The sequence below is a fragment of the Rhamphochromis longiceps genome, linkage group LG22 (genome assembly GCF_057381845.1).
Source record: "Rhamphochromis longiceps isolate RC_006_pf linkage group LG22, R_longiceps_female_GT1.1, whole genome shotgun sequence".
NCBI lineage: Eukaryota > Metazoa > Chordata > Actinopteri > Cichliformes > Cichlidae > Rhamphochromis > Rhamphochromis longiceps.
The window spans coordinates 26,231,889-26,253,416 of NC_140577.1; the positions used below are offsets into that span (position 1 = coordinate 26,231,889).

General features: G+C 43.1%; 1 protein-coding gene across 1 annotated transcript; it reads left to right on the plus strand.

The window, feature by feature from the left end:
- The first annotated feature begins 4,887 nt into the window (after positions 1 to 4,887).
- On the plus strand, positions 4,888 to 9,595 carry LOC146644211 (uncharacterized). Its single transcript, XM_085396408.1, has 2 exons — positions 4,888 to 5,671; positions 8,044 to 9,595. Exons 1-2 carry the CDS (start codon positions 5,312 to 5,314, stop codon positions 8,185 to 8,187), a joined length of 504 nt encoding a protein of 167 aa, XP_085252534.1. The 5' UTR covers positions 4,888 to 5,311; the 3' UTR covers positions 8,188 to 9,595.
- The last annotated feature ends 11,933 nt before the right edge of the window (positions 9,596 to 21,528 follow it).

The following is a 21,528-nucleotide window of genomic DNA, read 5'->3' on the forward strand; positions in this document are numbered from 1 at the left end:
CCTGGCAGGCTTATCTCACATGGAATGGCAGATATTTGTGTCTGTGGAATTCACCCATACGCACACTATATACTGCATTATTGAGCGACACCTCTGTTGATTTAGCAACTTACAGTTACAGACCCCTGTCTGTGACAGACTGGCAACCCGTTCAGGGTGTACCCTGCTTCTCACCATCTTCGGCAGATGGAATTGGCTCCAGCACTCCTTTCACAGTCAACAAGTAGATAATATGTGGGGGATGAATATCCAACTGACTCCCAAAAACAGAAAAAGGTGTGTCTTTTTTTTGCCCTTATTACCTGTCTCACATCAGGAGACAGGACAGGACAATCAGTATCACTGCAAACGCTGTCAGACATGAGATCCAAGGACAGATTCAACGTGAACACTAAATCACGTGAAATTAGTTTATTTACAGCAAACATGAGGGTTATATACAGTGACGGTGAAGAAGTGTGGGCTATATACAGAGGGGAGAACAGAAGGGTTTTTAACTATGCAGAGCACAAGCTGATTGGTGTAAAAGAATGATTAGACTAGTATGATTGTGTCAGTATTTAGTTTAACAGTTTGGGAAAGTGGTAGTGATGTAAAGAACAGACTATTAGGCCAATGAGTGATTACAGAGCTTCCTTTTTGAACTTACACATAAGCTGAATGTATACAGTGAGAATCTTGGTTTACTCAAATTCAAAATGAAACATTCAAAGAATCTGAGATATTGAAATGTCATGAATACACAACAGATCCACTGGTTGAGCTATGTATGTTCTAAATGCAATTTCTAAGGCTGAATTGGTGCCACAATTAAGTTCATGGCAAATTCTTTTAATTTTATTCCCAGCAAGTGTTCTTCTCACAAATACAAGGAGTGGGAACAATGTCAGCAGCCTATGGATAAGATATTGTGTATTGTAGTAGGTAGTCCACTGCCTGAGAGAAAAGAAAGTATTTGAGAGACTGTTGGATATGAGCTTCTTATCGTTATTCCCAGTTGATGGAAAGATTTGCTGGAGAAAGATTCCATTTCCTTTTGTTCCCTTGTAGGTGTCTGTTAAGCAGAGATACTTTAAGAAGGCTTATAGACAGCTTTCTTTTCTTCTTTGGTTATATTAGCAAATGAAGGCACGGCAGCTGGGAAGTTTGTAACCTAAGAAGAGGTGGATCCCTTGGGTGTTAAGTTTAGAAAGAGAACAAGATTAAAAGAGTAAAATGCAAGCATAGAGGGAGAGAGAGCATCTGAGGAAGAGCCAGAGAAAATTATCTGACTGGGTTTAAATGACAATGAGAAACTAGAACAAAAAGAGATGCTTAGCAAAACTCTGGCTAGACTTGAGGATTGGCTCTAAATCAATGATTACATTTCACACATATAATTACATGCAAATCTTAACCATGCAAGTCTTGCACAAATTGATGAGTATATCATGTCTGTACTAATACAGGGAGTGCAGAATTATTAGGCAAATGAGTATTTTGTCCACATCATCCTCTTCATGCATGTTGTCTTACTCCAAGCTGTATAGGCTCGAAAGCCTACTACCAATTAAGTATATTAGGTGATGTGCATCTCTGTAATGAGAAGGGGTGTGGTCTAATGACATCAACACCCTATATCAGGTGTGCATAATTATTAGGCAACGTCCTTTCCTTTGGCAAAATGGGTCAAAAGAAGGACTTGACAGGCTCAGAAAAGTCAAAAATAGTGAGATATCTTGCAGAGGGATGCAGCAGTCTCAAAACTGCAAAGCTTCTGAAGCGTGATCATCGAACAATCAAGCGTTTCATTCAAAATAGTCAACAGGGTCGCAAGAAGCGTGTGGAAAAACCAAGGCGCAAAATAACTGCCCATGAACTGAGAAAAGTCAAGCGTGCAGCTGCCAAGATGCCACTTGCCACCAGTTTGGCCATATTTCAGAGCTGCAACATCACTGGAGTGCCCAAAAGCACAAGGTGTGCAATACTCAGAGACATGGCCAAGGTAAGAAAGGCTGAAAGACGACCACCACTGAACAAGACACACAAGCTGAAACGTCAAGACTGGGCCAAGAAATATCTCAAGACTGATTTTTCTAAGGTTTTATGGACTGATGAAATGAGAGTGAGTCTTGATGGGCCAGATGGATGGGCCTGTGGCTGGATTGGTAAAGGGCAGAGAGCTCCAGTCCGACTCAGACGCCAGCAAGGTGGAGGTGGAGTACTGGTTTGGACTGGTATCATCAAAGATGAGCTTGTGGGGCCTTTTCAGGTTGAGGATGGAGTCAAGCTCAACTCCCAGTCCTACTGCCAGTTTCTGGAAGACACCTTCTTCAAGCAGTGGTACAGGAAGAAGTCTGCATCCTTCAAGAAAAACATGATTTTCATGCAGGACAATGCTCCATCACACGCGTCCAAGTACTCCACAGCGTGGCTGGCAAGAAAGGGTATAAAAGAAGAAAAACTAATGACATGGCCACCTTGTTCACCTGATCTGAACCCCATTGAGAACCTGTGGTCCATCATCAAATGTGAGATTTACAAGGAGGGAAAACAGTACACCTCTCTGAACAGTGTCTGGGAGGCTGTGGTTGCTGCTGCACGCAATGTTGATGGTGAACAGATCAAAACACTGACAGAATCCATGGATGGCAGGCTTTTGAGTGTCCTTGCAAAGAAAGGTGGCTATATTGGTCGCTGATTTGTTTTTGTTTTGTTTTTGAATGTCAGAAATGTATATTTGTGAATGTGGAGATGTTATATTGGTTTCACTGGTAAAAATAAATAATTGAAATGGGTATATATTTGTTTTTTGTTAAGTTGCCTAATAATCATGCACAGTAATAGTCACCTGCACACACAGATATCCCCCTAAAATAGCTAAAACTAAAAACAAACTAAAAACTACTTCCAAAAACATTCAGCTTTGATATTAATGAATTTTTTGGGTTCATTGAGAACATGGTTGTTGTTCAATAATAAAATTATTCCTCAGAAATACAACTTGCCTAATAATTCTGCACTCCCTGTACTGATCTCTCCAGAAATTTATCCCACTCAGGGCATTATACCATATTACAAAAGTAGGATTTAGTTAGCTTTCAGATTGTTCTAATAATTAATTTAATAAGAATTTACATTTTCTTTAGGGGGAATCGTGTATTGATCACATAGTATTAGTTAATGCCAACCAATGGGTTGACAAACCCTTAGCAGTCGAGCCCTTAATGAAAGTGGTATGTTGTTCTCTGTACATCCACATAATAATGCTACAGTCAAAATAGCAAGTGCATTCAGTCTATGAATCATTAACCATATTCTTGAGAAGGAGGAGGGATGGCAGTGAGAAAGATGGAACACAGAACAAAGTCTGCTTTATTTTATTGCATCATGAAGACACTAATCAAATAATCTGTTTAGTTGCAGCACCACAAGAATATCGAAAGGCATGAGTGTATATATATCATTTTTAACACCCTTTTACACCCTCCAGAAAAAGGAAAATCAGAGATGTCTTTAGTGACTAGCTGGATATAATTTAATATGCCAGGAGGAGAAGGCTTGGTGTGTAAACATGTAGTTTGGAAATGTTTAATTTAACACAAATCCTTAGAAAGAGAAAAAAAACACCTAAAATGTGGCGTGCAAGTATTGGTGCATGGGATGCAGCCATCACATGGACCAATAACTGAAGTGACTTTACAACTACCATATGATGGAAATGTAAACCTTAAATTCATGAACCCTTAATAAACATGTCAAGCTCTAACAAAGTAAGTAAAGAGTCTGTTATTAAGGTCAGGATATTCTGTAGAAATGGCTTGTAGGATGCACCCAGACAGCAGTAGTGATTGCAGTGGTAACACGATGCTAGACATGCAGCAGACGACATTCTGGAGGAAGAAGGATAAAGCTATCATCATAGCAGACTTAGAAATCTTTTTTAGTGGATTGATGTGTTGATTTGGCTTCTAAATTTCAGAAATCTCAATCCAGTCAAACATCTGTGGAATAATAATGTTGTGCCTAAGATCATTGAGAAGTTCCTCCCAAGTAGTTCTGGTTTCACACTATTCTCATTATGATTGAAACTCCACGAGGTGGGATCTTGCTTGGAGCTCCAGACCACTGGAGATCGCCAGATATTTTATGGTTCTTCCATTTGCAAATAATTGCACCAACTGTTGTCACCTTCAAATCCAGCTGCTTGCAGATAGTCTTGTAGCCCATTCCAGCCTTGTGTAGGTCCACAATGTCATCCCGGCCATCCTTGGAAAGCTCATTGGTCTTGGCCATGGTGCAGAGTGTGAAATCTGAATAGTTTGATTGCTTTTGTAGACAGCTCTCTTTAATGCAGGTAACAAGTTGAGAAGGCTCCCAATATCTGCTGGTTACCTATATAAAAGACACATGGGAGCCAGAAATCTTGCTGACTGATAGGGGATCAAATACCTATTTTCTTCATGAAAATGCAAATTAATTTCTTACTTTTTTGAAATGTATTTTTCTGGATTTTTGGTTATTTTTCTGTCTCTCACTGTTCAAATAAACCTACCACTGAAATTATAGATGGAACATTTTTCTGTCAGTGGACAAACTTACAAAATCTACAGGGGTTGAAATACATATTTTCCCTGACTGTACAACTGTGTAGAATTTTTTTAAGTGTTGAGCTTTCAGTCGCAGCTGAGAGAAGCTTCAGTGAAAAAAACCTATTGATTCAGTTAGTGATAGTGATGATTCAGAATACTCCAAATTAAGACTCATTCATGTACTGAATCCCTCCAACTGCTATTCATTGAACTGAAGGTGTCATGATCCTGGGTCCTTTTGACCCAGCGTTTTGTGTTTTCTCTTCGCGATTTTGGTTCTGTTCTCTAATTGGTATTTACCCTGTTACCCCCCGTGTGTTCCTGTTTTATTGTGAAGGTCTGCGTCTTATGTGAGTGTTTTCAGTTTGCCTCCCTGGTCTCGTCATGTTAATCACTCCCAGCTGTGTCTCCCACCTGTGTGTAATCTCCCTGTGTTCTGAGTGTATTTAAGTTGTATTTTCTGTCTTAGTAATCGCTGGTTCGTCTGTGTTGTTTCCCCTCGGTCTCCCTGCGTCTTCCCGTATGTATTTCCCCGGACCTCCCTGCATCCTCGTTTCTGGTTTGTGTTATTAGTTCTACCCAGTTTAGGTTTTCCTGTTTCATGGTACCCACACCATTGCTGTTTGTATTTTCGGTTGTCAAATAAACACTCATCTGCACCAGAGCTGCCGCATTTTGGGTCCTATTTCATATTCCACACGGCTTGCCCCGGCAAACCGTGACAGTACGAACCAGCCACCATGGACCCAGCGGCAGTGAATCCGTCCGAGGAGCTCCAGGACGACATTGCGTACAATGTGGAGATTCTCCTCGGGCTATGGCTGGAGAACCCTCCAGAGGAGCTTCGTCGTGCCGTGGAAAGTCGGCTACAACGGCTCTTTTCTGGCCTGCCATGGCTTCTGCAGTCGCTTCCTCCGACCATGCAGGCTTTTCTCCGGCTCACACCGCACCTTCTCTCAGCCACTCCTGCCTCGCTGCCCGACTCGCCGGATGTGATCTTGCCCGGCCCGTCGGAGCCGTCTGCGGGGAGGAAACGCCGATCGCGCCGCAAGCGCGCCACCCCACAGCTGGACGTTCGGGCTTCTAAATCGCCGGCTGTGGTGAGTGAGGACTCTTTTTCATTTTCGGACTGCATGACTGTTCATTCAGGGGCTGCGTTTTGTGTGGCGGATGTCAACGCGAGCTGCTTATCGCCTGTGCAGCTACCGGCAGCTCAGTTAGCTCCCCCGCAGCCACTCTCAGCTCGGTTAGCTCCCCCGCAGCCACTCTCAGCTCGGTTAGCTCCCCCGCAGCCACTCTCAGCTCGGTTAGCTCCCCCGCAGCCACTCTCAGCTCGGTTAGCTCCCCCGCAGCCACTCTCAGCTCGGTTAGCTCCCCCGCAGCCACTCTCAGCTCGGTTAGCTCCCCCGCAGCCAGTGCTCAGCTCGGTTAGCTCCCCCGCAGCCAGTGCTCAGCTCGGTTAGCTCCCCCGCAGCCAGTGCTCAGCTCGGTTAGCTCCCCCGCAGCCAGTGCTCAGCTCGGTTAGCTCCCCCGCAGCCAGTGCTCAGCTCGGTTAGCTCCCCCGCAGCCAGTGCTCAGCTCGGTTAGCTCCCCCGCAGCCAGTGCTCAGCTCGGTTAGCTCCCCCGCAGCCAGTGCTCAGCTCAGTTAGCTCCCCCGCAGCCAGTGCTCAGCTCAGTTAGCTCCCCCGCAGCCAGTGCTCAGCTCAGTTAGCTCCCCCGCAGCCAGTGCTCAGCTCAGTTAGCTCCCCCGCAGCCAGTGCTCCTCTCAGCTCAGTCTCCAGTGTCCCCTTCAGTTCAGTCTCCAGTGTCCCCTTCAGTTCAGTCTCCAGTGTCCCCTTCAGTTCAGTCTCCAGTGCCGCCTGTAGCGCAGGCCCCAGTGCCGCCTGTAGCGCAGGCCCCAGTGCCGCCTGTAGCGCAGGCCCCAGTAGCTCCAGTGCCGCCTGTAGCGCAGGCCCCAGTAGCTCCAGTGCCGCCTGTAGCGCAGGCCCCAGTAGCTCCAGTGCCCCCGCTACCCGTAGCTCTGGCTCCAGTATCACCGGTTTCACTCATTCACTCCATGCAGGGAGAAAGTCTAATTTCACCTCAAGGTGCTTTTCATGGTTCAGCCGCCATTGGCACAGTTTGCTGCTCCAGGGCTTCCCCAGAGGCTAGGTCTCAGTCCCCGGCTGATTCTGGACCCCTGAAGTCTATGCAGCCACCTGAGAACTGCACCATGTCAGCGTTGCCTGGGCAGAGCCAGTGCTCAGTGCATCGCCAGTTGCCTTCGTGTTTGCCAGAGGACTCCATGACTGCTGGCTTAGTGGTGACTTCTGCTGGAGGGTCCGTAGGACCGCTCCGGCCTTCGTCTCCTGTCTCCGCTGGAGGGTCCGAGGGACCGCTCCGGCCTTCGTCTCCTGTCTCCGCTGGAGGGTCCGAGGGACCGCTCCGGCCTTCGTCTCCTGCCTCCGCTGGAGGGTCCGAGGGGCCCGTTCAGCCTCCTGCCTCCGCTGGAGGGTCCGAGGGGCCCGTTCAGCCTCCTGCCTCCGCTGGAGGGTCCGAGGGGCCCGTTCAGCCCGTCCAGCCGCCTGCTGTAGCTCCATCATCATCCTCGCCTGCTGCAGCCTCCGTGCCTTCAGCCTCGCCTGGCCCAGCCTCCGTGCCTTCAGCCTCGCCTGGCCCGGCCTCTGCCTCCGTGCTTCGCCTGGCCCGGCCTCTGCCTCCGTGCTTCGCCTGGCCCGGCCTCTGCCTCCGTGCTTCGCCTGGTCCGGCCTGTGCTTCGCCTGGTCCGGCCTGTGCTTCGCCTGGTCCGGCCTGTGCTTCGCCTCGCCTGGTCCGGATCGCCATCGCCTGAGTCGCCGCCGTTGCCTTCCGCGCGGCCGGCCCCCTGAACTGCTCCGTCGTCTCTGTTAGGTATTTTAGTACCATGGTAGCATTTACTGGATATTGTTTTATAGTGACATTATGCAGGAAAACTCTGTCATTCAATAAGGCCCCTTTGTTTTAGTTATTTTTCTCTTTGACCCAAGAATTGATGTGTGAGAATCACAGGCTGGTACAAGGTTGAAATACCACAGAGATCACTCCCTTAGCTACATTAGTTTCTTAATCTTTTAGACGCCTGTTGAAGGCCAAATGGTTTGTTTCAGATTTCACTAATGAAAGAACTCTTCGTTTTGTGCCTTGAAAATATGTCGCTGAGATAATCACAATTGTAGCTGAACTGATGCACTACACAAAGGATGCTTCTTCACCCAAGGGCAGGAAGACGCTGCCTTATCTTGGTCTGTACTGGTTTAAACTGATAATCTGCTGTCTCATGAATTTTACCCTCTATATAAACTGTTGTACTTGTGAATAAAGTTGAGTCACTTTGGGAAGACAATCTAAAGCAGTCTGTTTTCTTGTTCTCCCAAGCTGCTCCCGAGCTGCTCGTACTAACACGCTGAATGGCATGCTTGAATATTACTTGAGAATATATTTGACTGTGTTACAGACTAAGGGACATTCTCTGCTGATAGACGTCCACGCCTCGGAGGAAGCCGATCCACGGAGTAGGCCCTGGAAACAGTTTCCTTCAGTCTCCCTCGTCGCCGCCGTTGCCTTCCGCACGGCCGGCCCCCGGACCCTCTTCGCCTGAGTGGCCGCCGTTGCCTTCCGCACGGCCGGCCCCCGGACCGCCATCGCCTGAGTGGCCGCCGTTGCCGTCCGCACGGCCGGCCCCCGGACCACCATCGCCTGAGTGGCCGCCGTTGCCGTCCGCACGGCCAGACCCCCGAACTGTGTCCACGTCGCCGCCGTTGCCACGTCGCCGCCGTTGCCGTCCGCACGGGCGGCCCCCCGAACTGTGTCCACGTCGCCGCTGTTGCCGTCCGCACGGTCGGCCCCCCGAACTGTGTCCACGTCGCCGCCGTTGCCGTCCGCACGGTCGGCCCCCCGAACTGTGTCCACGTCGCCGCCGTTGCCGTCCGCACGGTCGGCCCCCCGAACTGTGTCCACGTCGCCACCGTTGCCGTCCGCACGGTCGGCCCCCCGAACTGTGTCCACGTCGTCGCCGCCGTCGCCGCCGTTGACGTCCGCACGGGCGGCCCCCCGAACTGTTTGGACTCCTGTGCTGTCGGCCCCCTGGCCGGCCCCCTGCACTGTTTGGACTCCTGTGCTGTCGGGCCCTGGCCGGCCCCCTGGACTCTTCTATTTTGGACTCTGTTTTTCCTTTGTTCTGGTGTGCTTCGTTTCTTTTGGGTTTGGGCTCGTTTTTTGTTTTTGTCTTTTGGCCTTCTGGTGCTCCGGTTTTGTTTTGCTTCATTGTTTTGCAAGTCTCAAGTCTTTATCCTCAAGTCTCAAGTCAAGTCTCAAGTAATGTCAGGCAAGTCAGAGTCGAGTCTCAAGTCACTGGTGTAAAAGTCCGAGTAAAGTCACAAGTCTGAAACTTTGAATCTCAAGTCCTTTCGAGTCTTAAAAAAAAAAAAGAACAATGTTGCAGTTATATGCTAAATGTAAATATTAGACCATGTGATTTTTAAATCTGTGTTTTTCTCAACACATGACGAAATATACACAAATTATAAAATTGCACCTCTATAAAACCCAGCTCAATTAAACTTAGCTCCAAGAATAATTTTCACTGACAGTTCTGAGATAAGCTGCATGTTATTCTTGGATGCGCTTGTAGGACCGGCTTTAAAATCGCAGGACAAAAATATCATACACGTTAAAAAAAAAACTGTATCGCCAACGGAACCTGGACAAGATTTGCTAGTTAGATGAAGTCAGCTATCTCATTGTAGCAAAAGAGAAGCACCACCTACTGTTCTTTATGCAACTTCAACTGTCGGAGAAAGTTGGAAGTTGTTCCATCTCTGTCTGTGATTCTCTTCTTGCATGTTTTGCATATTGCATTTTGGTTTTTTATTGACTACTTCATAGTTTATGTATCTGAAAAAAAATAACTCCTTGCAGCATTTTTGAGCGTGTGGTTTTTTGTTTTTTTTTTTGTTTTTTTTTTTAAATCTGGTTAATTTGATTGGCTGTGCTACAGCTCACGCACACATACGTACAGAGTGTGGTTTGAATAAATGAATGAATGAATTGAATTAATGGTGCACACTTTCTATATAATATGCGTGTTAAATTTTATATTTGGGGTGAAATATCAAGTCTTTTCAAGTAAACCGGTTCAAGTCCAATTCAAGTCCCAGGTCATTGGTGTAAAAGTCCAAGTCAAGTCACAAGTCTTAGAACATTTTTTCAAGTCAAGTCTAAAGTCATAAAATTAATGACTCGAGTCTGACTCGAGTCCAAGTCATGTGACTCGAGTCCACACCTCTGGATCACAGACTACATTTATTTGATTTAGCCTGTATTGGGCAGGCTAAACGACTGTTAAGCTCTATGGTTAAATGTAAAAAAACTATCATTTTTTCCAGACAGTCATGCAGTTACCACATACTGAAAACTGTGCAAAGTGCAGGAAAAAAAAACATTTTAAAAAGCCACTAAAAATATGTTAATAACAACTGTAAAACACTCTTGGTGGTTTTGTTTGTCTGTGTGTCATTGTGCATGAGACACGGCATTCAAACTGTGTGCGTGTGTGTTACAACAAACAGCACTGTGTGGACGTAATGGCAGGGGGCAAGGATCGAGCATAGCTGCAAGCTGTCACACTCTTGACTTAAAGAGACAGTGTGCTAATTCCACATAAACACAGACAGCCAGTCGAAGACCAGCTACTATATCTGGGCAGCAAGTCTGAAGGAAATGAAGCACCACTGTTATATGAAAGCATACACACACATTACAGTTTTAAGTCTTTTCTTTTGTGGAATAGGACGACAAAAGAGTGGGGAACAATGAGAGGAGGTGATGGCTACCTTGGAGAAAAGAAATGAATGAAAGGAGAAGAGAAGGAGAAAGAGAACAGAGGCAGTGATAATGTGATGGACAGGTGAAGGCAGGCAGGGAAATGGATGAGCAAACGCTGTAAACATTTTCCACTGGCCTCTGTGTTAGTGTCGTTGTGTAGGGAATATTAAAGGAATACAAAATTTGGATATGCATAAGGTTACTTGCATGAAAGTAGCAGATGGCCATACAATAACCTTGTCTTTTTTTTTTTTTTTAATTGCTGATTTTTTTTTTAAGTTAACATCATTCAAATAAAGCCAGAGAGAGAATCTGTACCACAACAGCCATATTTCTTGGCTTTATCACAGCACAAGGTCATTAATATGTCCTTCACTTTTAAGTCCCAGCATCCCCACTGAGATAGACTAAACATTCACGTCACACCAACATCTTTTAACCACCTGACGCACACAGCTGTGCATGTCCAGATACTGCTCCCTACCCACACACCATAGAAGAGCAGAGAGTATCTGTGGATGCCTGATAGCTCACTGTCAGTCAGAGCCCCGTGGCAGGAAAGTGGCTGATTGCATGTGCAAGGATGGGGGGTGGGACTACAGCTATTTAAAACTGTACGTGTCCATCTCTCTAGTCTTCAGCAGTGCCTGAACCGGCACCACTACCACTTTCTTTGATTTTCCTTTTTTCCACAGAAAGCATCCCACTCCCTACTGTGGCTCGGTAAAGCAGATGAACAGGCCTCTGTTCTTGGGTTCAGACAAATTATGTAACATCACCATTGGTTGAGAAGGAGCACTATCTGGGTCTGAGGCTACTGTACTCACTGTCCTTGATCTGTATGCATGACTTGGTGAGTTTGTGTAAAGTTGAGAGAAAATGTGTTGCTTCTAATAATCTGGTTTTGCAGTCAAATAATAAACAATGAAATATATCAATGTAATGCTACTTGTTTGTGTCAATGGCATGACAGGAGACAGTCAAGATGAATAGTGTTTCAATAGAAGAACAACTTAACAACAACTTTAGCAACTTTAACAACCACAACATTGCACATACCTGCACAGAATGTGAAGTTGTTGGTGATCAATATTTATTTTTGTGATGGACCAGCCTGGACTTGGGAACTGGAATAGCCTTCAGCCCTGAAAATGTATTATAGTGCTAAATAGTATATGACATAAAATAATGTAAAAATATAAAAATAATATATAAATAATATTATAATATTCATTCTAGTATTTCAGGGCTATGTATGTCACTTGACAGCATTAAAAAAGTGAAATTAAATGTTTAATAATTTTTTTAAAAAGTGGTCAACCAAACGGTTGATTTGTCACTTTATGGTGCTTCTGCTAACATAACCTAAATGTTATTAAAATTGATTATTTGCCATAGAATCAGACCACTAGACCCATTTTGTTTATCCATTGCTGTTGATAAATCACATTAAATGTTAGCACAGCAAGAATATGCTGAAATCAGTTCCTCAGTACGTCATTTTTGTAACTTTCTGAGTTAATATTAGTAAATATTGTAAAAATCAAGAATAACATGTGGAAATCACAAATATTACAACTGATTACCTTTTAATCAAATTACAGTAGCTGGTAAATTAATATTACTAAGTTGACAAAATTATATTATAATTTCATGTTTAACAAGTACGATATGGATGCTAAACAATTATATGGCTAAAAATCACATGGTCCTGTGTCATGATACTCATGATACCATCCACCTTCAACCACATTGTGTTTGAGGTCATGGTTTCATATGAAGCCACAAGGGCTGGCACTCTCCATCAGTATATTGCCAACAAACCAGATGAGTGGGGCTTTAAATTGTTCAGCCAAGCAAGTTCATCTGGCATCATCCACGACTTGCTGCTGTATCAAGGGGGATTGACATTCTTCAATGCTCCCCACAGTGAAAAGGAACAGAAGCTACCTCTAGGGGCCAAAGTTGTAAAAAACAAAACAAAAAAACACACTATGCAACCCCACAAAAGAACCTCAGCTCTTCACAAGTTTCAGCTTGGGCCAGAACTTGCACACCTCCTTGGGTGTCAGGTGCATTGGTACTGTATGACCAAACTGCACCGGTGGAGCTCCCCTGATAGCAGACAAAGACCTGATGAAGAAGGGCCATGGAGCCTGTAATCACAGGCTCCATGGCCCTTGACATCCTTGACTTGAATACCTGGTCTACGAGAGGGACTGTGCCCTACTGGACCAGAAACCGATGGCTCTCAAAAGGTTTCCACCTGGCTGTGTCTGAACCAAGTTAACAAGCCAGCATCTAGAGTTGGACAACCATGATTCAGCTCTCCAAGACCACAGAATAAATGCTACACCCTAAGACAAAATCTACCCCCCTCTACCGGAATGTTCCTTCCAGCACATCTTCATTGAAGATGAAACCAGAATAACAACTTAATAAACACCATGGAAAACCACAACAAAATGAAGCTGTATGTCCTCCATCCATCCATTCGCTTCCGCTTATCCTTTTCAGGGTCGCGGGGGGCGCTGGAGCCTATCCCAGCTGTCATAGGGCGAAAGGCGGGGTACACCATGGACAGGTCGCCAGTCTGTCGCAGGGCTAACACATAGGGACAGACAACCATTCACACTCACATTCACTCGCACATTCACACCTAGTGACAATTTGGATTAATCAATTAACCTATCCCCACAAGCTGCATGTCTTTGGACAGTGGGGGGAAGCCGGAGTACCCGGAGAGAACCCACGCAAACACGGGGAGAACATGCAAACTCCACACAGAAAGACCCCGGCCTGATGGTGGAATTGAACTCAGGACCTTCTTGCTGTGCGGCAACAGTGCTAACCACCGTGCTGTCCTATTTCAGAATAACATAAAAAGTCTTTTTTATTTTAATATCACTTACACATTTTATTATTAGATTATTGTGGTCTGATCTATCATTGATGTCACCTTGATGTGCCATTGATCAGTCAAGGCACCTGGTCTATAGTTGTCAATATATGAAGTCTGAGAGAGGTCCTGAAATTTTATGTGTCAGAAGTAAGAAAAATGAGTAAGGATTTGAGTGAATTTGATAAGGGCCAAATATGCAGCTTATGTGGGATGTATCTGATTTGCAGTGCTCAGTATCGGATAAAAGTGATCCAAGGAAGGAACAGTGGCAAATGAGTGGGCCACCAAGGCTCACTGATGCATAGGGAGCAAAGCAAAGGCTGGCCTGTGTGGTCTGAGCCAACAGACAAGCTACTGTAGCTCAAATTGCTATTGGTCCTGATAGAAAGATGCCAGAACACATAGTGCATAGTTTGCTTCATATGGGGATCCATAGCAGTAGACCAGTCAGGGTGCCTCTGTGGGATATGCTAGACAAACAGGTCCTATCCATGGAGGCCCCACCTCACAACTTGCAGGACCTAGAGGATTTGTTGCTAATGTGTTGGTGCTGTTATGACAGCAGTACAGCTTCCAACACTATATTATTGAGGTGGACAAAATGTTATGTCTGATCAGTGTACAGTACTGTGTAAAAGTCTTGAGAAACCACTCTATTTTTGCTTGGAAAATGGGAAATAGCTGGTGATTCATTGGAAAACATGCAAAGTTCCTATAAGTTGATATTTGGTATGACCACCTTTATTCTTTAACAGAGTGTAAAGTCTCTTAGTCTCTCTCCTCTGCAGCTCGCCTGGGATTACAGACCTCAAACCAGGCAGTAGAACTATCAGTGCTGATGAAGATTCTCCAATATCAAGAGAACGATAACCACTGCTGATGAAAAACTACTAGCTGATTTGTAAAACATGTCCTTATAAGACTTACACAAAAACAAAAAGTAATCATTTCTGTCTTCACATTAATCAGAGCGAGCAAGAAAAGTCAGAGTAATGAGATGGACATTAAAATTAAAACAAATCAAAAACAACTGCATATAGCTGCCACACAACATAGTGCCAAGCAACATAAGGATTGACCTGATGAACTTAGGAGAGATAATGTTTCATTTAGGGATCTGAAATGTTTGTTTGACCTTCTGAGTGTGAGACAAACTACATCACCACATTAAATGTTCTGAAAGCACCACTCATTGCCATTTATCCTGTAGTTGAAAGTTTTCCTTATGGAGAGGGAAAATGTGGCTTGTCATTAAATATTACCATCTTTTAAACTATATAATGTTTGATGCTGGGAAAACTTAGAGGCAGTGGAGCATGTCCTGCTAGGCTGCCACTAGACTGCAGCTGTGGCTCTAGTGACAAGAAAAATTAAATATATTTTATTAAACCCACAGTCACTTAAACATAAGTTTGAGAGAAAAATTCTCAACTGCAGACAAATAGTCCCTCTGGTTGTTTTTCTTAAATGTTGTTTTTTTATTTGCTCTGTTGAAGTTAATAATTTTTGCTCTGACTGCTGGACTATCAGTGTTAAATTCAAAAACATTAAAATATACTGGTGAGAACACACTTACATATATGGATGAGCTACAGTATAATTAGAGAAACTTTTAAACTTACAACAACTAAAATGCAATTATTGAGTATTTTTAGTATTTACATTTACAAGTATTCCAACTATCAATCAATCTAAACCTTGCCAGACTGAGAATTGAAATATCAGCTAGCAAAGATTGGTCATTGTATCCCTGTCCTTTTTATTTGTTGCATTTCTAGTTCTTATTCTGTTCTCTTTCCTTTTGACTGCGACCTACTCCCTTTAGCTCTCTGGATTTGTTTGTGTATTTGACCTACTTTTACACTGTTTTTTTTTTTTGTTTGTTTGTTTGTTTGTTTTTTTCAGGGTCTTTTTTGATGAGAAGATCACTAATTCAGTGTCACATCTGCAGCTTTTAGCATGACTGTCATCATTCTTTGCTTATATGTATGATCAATTTAGATGGATGCAACAGCAGGAACTACTTCTGCGGGCGATCGTGGCTCAAGAGTTGGGAGTTTGCCTTGTAATCGGAAGGTTGCCGGTTCGAGCCCTGGCTTGGACAGTCTCGGTCGTTGTGTCCTTGGGCAAGACACTTCCCCCGTTGCCTACTGGTGGTGGTCAGAGGGCCCGGTGGCGCCAGTGTCCGGCAGCCTCGCCTCTGTCAGTGCGCCCCAGGGTGGCTGTGGCTACTATGTAGCCTGCCATCACCAGTGTGTGAATGTGTGCGTGAATGGGTGGATGACTGGATATGTAAAGCGCTTTGGGGTCCTTAGGGACTAGTAAAAGCGCTATATAAATACAGGCCATTTACTTCAAAGTTGTTGGTTCTTTGTTTTGTTTTTGCTTTGTTTTTACCTGAGACAGGAGGCCAGAGTACCCAAAGAGAATCCACACAGACATATGGAGAACATGCAAACTCCACACTGTTGACATGAAAGTGGAAATCCAAAAAAAGGAAAAGAAAACAGAAAGTAAATATTAATGAAATCTCTAGGTCTGTAACAGTTTGATAGTTAGATTTCCTGGTGTGCTTCGGATCATTGATCAACAGGATGATCATTAATCAAGCTAAGGTTTGACCCAATTTCAGTCAAGCTTTAGCTGTCAGGAAGATGGCCTCAGAATTTACAATATTTAAGTATACAGAGGAATTCACGGCTGACTCAGTGACTGCAAGGTACCAAGGTCTTGTGGTCACAAAACAAGCCCAAATCGTCACTTCTCCACCTTAACAGCTCGTATGAGGTATTTGTAAGTTGTGTTTGTTTTTTGGTTTGGTCAATTGTACTCTGCAACTGTGCAAATCTAAGCCATACCATGTTCTTGTTAGAGAAAGAAAACTTTCTCTTGGCAACCCTTCTGAACAAACCATCTTTTGTGTCTTTTTCAAACTGTACAGTGTGCACAAGGTGCGATAATAATAAAGCCCCACTTGTAACTGTAATTTGGCCTCCAAAACCCCAAAGCTCACATTGAAAATCTAAACATTATCCTGTGGACTCTTCACTGATAAATATAGTAGAAATAGCAAGATACTTAGTTTATTGTAGTAAAGCATACACACACAGTGGTCCCGCATAGGATCTGCATTAGCGTATTTCATTTGCAATCTTTCAGAGGCATTTAGAGCACAGGTCAAGCTGGTCATCTTCTCTCCAGTTTGCAAATATTTCCCCCCTGAGTTTTCTGTCTATGTTATTTTATGCCTCAGCAACTAAATGGCCTCACAGTTGATCTGCTGCAGGTTAAAAAAAAAACTCTCAATAAGTGGTTTTAACAGAGGAAAGGGGCTACCAGAGAAGAAGTACTGTGTGAAACCCCTGTAGCCTCTATGCCCCTGCCCACCACTCACTCTATGATTCCTCCTCTTGTGCAGCCCAGCAGTAATGACCTCCCTCTGCTCTGCAGAGCACCTTCAGCCTGTCCATGGGCTGAGGCAATCTGTCGCTTGTTTGTGCTGGTGACATCTGCTCCCACAGGGACCCAGGAATATGCTTCTGTTCTCTTGCGAAGCTTGCGAATGTGAACTGTGTGTTTTTTTTATCATATGCGGGGGTGTGATGGGTGAGACTGAGAAGAGCACTTACAGATATATTGCTGTTGTTGAGTGGAAATTATAGTTGGACCAGGATGGCTTTACTGATTTACTGCTTTACTGAATACTGATACTTTCACACTCATTTGAAAAAATAAATATCTGTTTACAAATTAGGATTCCATGCATAATTTAATAATTTCATTTCTTGACATGTGGAAAATTACAATTGCAGTTGCACTGCCCAAAAGTAGCAAGTTAATTTTTGTTGCTACTGTATAATGATAGTAAAGACATCCTTAAACTGTAAGAGATTGTTTGTATGTGCATCTTGTTGAATGCATTAGTTTAAAGATTAGTGTGTTGATACACAACACACTACAAACTACTTTAAACTACAAACCAAGTTTTACACACCATTTCAGTAGGAGCGTTTGCATACATTCTTATGAGTTGAATAGGCTACAATAGCAGAAGTCAAGTCAGGCAAGACCAGATATGAGTAGGGATGGGTATCGTTTAGGTTTTATCCGATACCGGTGCCAAACCGGTACTTTTGAAACGGTGCCGGTGCTTAAACGGTGCTCAAACCGGTGCTTAAAGAATGGAGAACACAAACTTTGTCCAAAAACCTCTCATGTTTAACTGTTTTCCACTTTTTCTTTGGTCATTTTAGCCTTTTTGGCCAAGGTGAAGGGAGTATCTGCCATCAAACAAGAAGACAGCGGCATGTAGCTATGATGATGTTTGCTAGTTCACCTTACATGCATTAATGTAATAACGTGGTTAGCCTACTCAACGTAAATTACACACGAACAACATTAAGCTACTCACGCAGAGAAGAACGGCTGCTGGAATATTTCTAACATTTTGAGTTATTTTCCAGTGTTAGAAAATCAGCACTGCTCAGTGTTAGTCTTTGTTAATCTTCAAAACTGACTGGGTTACTTTTAAACATATAACACTGTCAAAAGTGTTAATTTAACACTCAACAGTGTTGTATTTAACACTCAGAGGTGTGGACCCATATAGACACTCTCTAGTGTTAATTTAACACTGGAGATTTTGTTGTGTATCTTCCCCAAGAATATTTGGCATGCTGACTGGAGCAGCCAGGGAACAAACTACCAAACTCCATCTTTATTTCACATCTTTAGCCTCTACTCTTAAAATTGTGAAAATAGTGACTGAGCTCATAAATTCATTAGGAGATTCTACTGAGGTCATAGAGAATCAAGACTACTTTTCCATATGTCTTTTTGTATCCCCAGAAAACACAATCAAGTAGGGGTGTCTATCCCTGCAGTAGCCCTAAACTGGTTCTGACTGATATTTTTATAACAATAAAAACCTCCTAATGTATCACTAAAAACAATATCATCTAAAGCAAACACAGTGAGGAGGAGGAAGACACTGAGCTACAATGTTACAACATTTGTCAGGGTGGGAAGGATAAATGTGTGAGTATGTATTAAAGTGTTTCGTATTCTTTGCAGAAATAAACACCAGCGTTCTGGACCTGAGAGCAACTCATTCTTAGTCAGCATTCTAACAACTCAACTGCTCCCTGCACAGCACATTCAAGCCGTCGGCTTATTGTGAATCAGAACCAATTATGTCTGATCACTGACGCAAATGGGAACCAAAGAGAGAGAGGGGAAATTGGGAGGAAAAGAGCATTTTAAAGGATCATTTAAGATTGTGACATTAAGCAACGATGCACTGTTAAGTCAAAGGTGGGTAAACCATTATCTCCAGTCAGTATTTATCTTGAATCCTAGACATTTATCAACCCAGGCTTTTCTCAGCAGGTGCGTCATTACACCCAAAACTGGGTCACAAATTGGAAAGCAATCAAAAACAAAGTCCCACAGTTCTGCAGAGTGCAGCCAGGTGCAGATGCAAATTATTGCTTCGACATGCTGGTACAGTCATTTTCCAGAAAAAGATAATACTATTTTTTTTGTAAAACTTTTTATTTTTGAATGGCCTTGTTTATAACATACTACATTTTAAAAAATAACTCTTGCCCTGTAATGGTAATCTCGTCCAAATGTAGCAGTCACGCTACATTTGGTATCTCTGCATTATTTGCAAAACCTAAGGTCACCATCTCAACAATTGTCAACACGATAATAGTTGAGCAATTTTTCTTTGTCAGTTACTGTCTTCTAGCATGTTAACTTGCTAACATTTGTTAATTAGCACAGAACTCAAATACAGCTGAGGGTGACTGGAACATCACTGGATCTGCAGGTATTTAGTCAGGAAAGTTAGATAAAGAAGTCAAGACATTACTAGTATTCACTTGTTTTCAAGGTGTCCCCAGGAGGCATTTAACCAGATACCTAAAAGAGCTGGCTCACAGAAGAAAGAGTATCTACTTCAAGATCATTCCAGATGTCTAAGCTTCACACCATGTGTCTCCTGGGCTGAGCCCATCAACCCTACACAGGAAACTCATTTTGGCTGCTTGCATTCAAAGGTTACTCTTTCATATGTTACTCTTCACCTTAGATGAGCGTTGGGATGTTGAATGACTAGTGGTCCATGGTGGGAGTTACCTCAAGTATTCAGGCTCTGTCGTCTTCACATAGGATGCTTTGGTCAGGCTTAGGGGTTCCAAAGTGCTCTTTCCCCAAAAGTATCCCGACTCTAAATCAGTATTTCTCCTCCCAAACCGAGCACAATCAGAGCAATACCCTGCTTTTCCTTTTTGAGTTGCTGGATGCCTTGCCATAACTTCTTTGATGCCTTCCCAAACGTCTCTCACACCCAGCTTTTTGCTTCTCTAACTGGTAAAACCCCAGCCCTTTTGCCCCTTTTGTCCAAGCCCACCAAGCCTGGAAAGTATCCTTCTTCAGTTTGACAGGCTCCTTCACCACTGGTATTCACTAGTGTCCCTGTCATCATGACAGGGACTGGAGGGTCAATTACCAGGGTTTTTGAGCCTTTTGCATTGTATTCTGTGTTTGGTGTTCGTTGTTTTGTTTATTGATGTTTGTTTTAGTCAGCATTTTAGTGACTTCAGTTATTGATATAACCCAATCCTAGTTTTAGTGCTTGTTTTGTTCCCTCAGTGTTTCCTGTCAATTTCCCTAGCTTAAGTTCATTTATGTGTCTACATGGTCTCACTCATGATAGTTTCTCTACAGTTTTATTTTTCTTCTTGTCTCGTTGTATCATACAGTAGGCAGGACTGGGTCCAGATACAGTTCTTGGGGGACAGAATGTGAACTCAAAACTCAGCTTTTATTTCTGGTAACTCACAGTAGAAAACAAAATATAATGCAGAGGAGGGCAGAAGCCAATTGGAAACACAGGAAACAGAACAGAGGAGGACACAGCATTCAAATTAAACCATGTAATTCTTTTCCCCCCTTTTTTTGTTCATAATATATTTACATATCTTTTATTTACTAGTTTTATGCATTCTGTATTGTTCTATTGTAATAAAATAAAAAGAAAAGACTAGGCTTTTTATTAAACAAAAAAAAGCTTAGATATTACATTTCACAACTCACTGGAACTCTCCTCAGGCGGAGGAGTGTGTTTTTCTCTGCTGCTCTCATGCTGTGTATTTGTTTTCCCCTATTTTGATGACACAAGATTTACAGGAATTTGTATCGGAAGTAGAAAAGGAATACAACAGCATAATGAGTGTTTTTACATGCAAACCCAAAGCTTTATCAGCAGGCTCTGTGTGTTCCAAGTTAATGAAACATTTTGTTCTACAGAGTCATGTTGGGAGAAACAACTTGTCATCGTTTGGTACACAAAGTAGATTTGGAACCAATAGATCTGTCTGCCCATATCAAGCTAATGGTGACCTTTTAATAATTCACATGTGGCATGCCAGAAGCAGTCTTGACCAGTTTTTGTTTGTGCTTTAGTTACTGAGCCTTTGATGAGGATTGTCCTCACTTGAACTTAAAATGATTTTGTCAAACAAGCAGTCAGACATGCTCCAAGGAAAACCAGTGATGAGTCAGTTCAGCTCCCCACTTAGTTTACTGTAAACTATTATCTCATTCATATTCAGTTACAGAGATGTCAGGCCTTTCACTTGTAACTACTGGCCAATCAGAAGCTAGTTTCATTGATAAGATGTACTATAAGGCATCAGACAACTCTGTTTATCTTCTATCAGCAGTACATGTCATTGTCTTGATACAAAATGCATCCAGCACATGAACAAATGTTCTCAGGAGAATTTGTTATGTGCAATAACCACAGTGATTCTGATATGAAAGAGATCCTTATAAGTAAGGATGGGAATTGATAAGAATTTAGCGATTCCGATCCCGTTATCAATTCCCCTATTCATTCTCATTGGCTCTTCTTTGAGAGTCACCACCCTAAGCAGCATATCCAAGACATCACATTCATGCAAAATAATTAGATGCATCAAATGTTTGTGCATGTTGGAGGAATTTCCCCTCTTTCTTGTGATCAGTGTTGGGGTCATTACTCAAATAAAGTAATTATTACACATATTACACAGAACACTTTTCTTAAAAGTAATGCAATATGTTACTTAATTACAACCAGGAGAAAGACATTTGTTATACTACTTGTTATGTTACTTTCATGTTACTCTGTAAAATGATCTGAAACACACTGTCTCATAATTACCT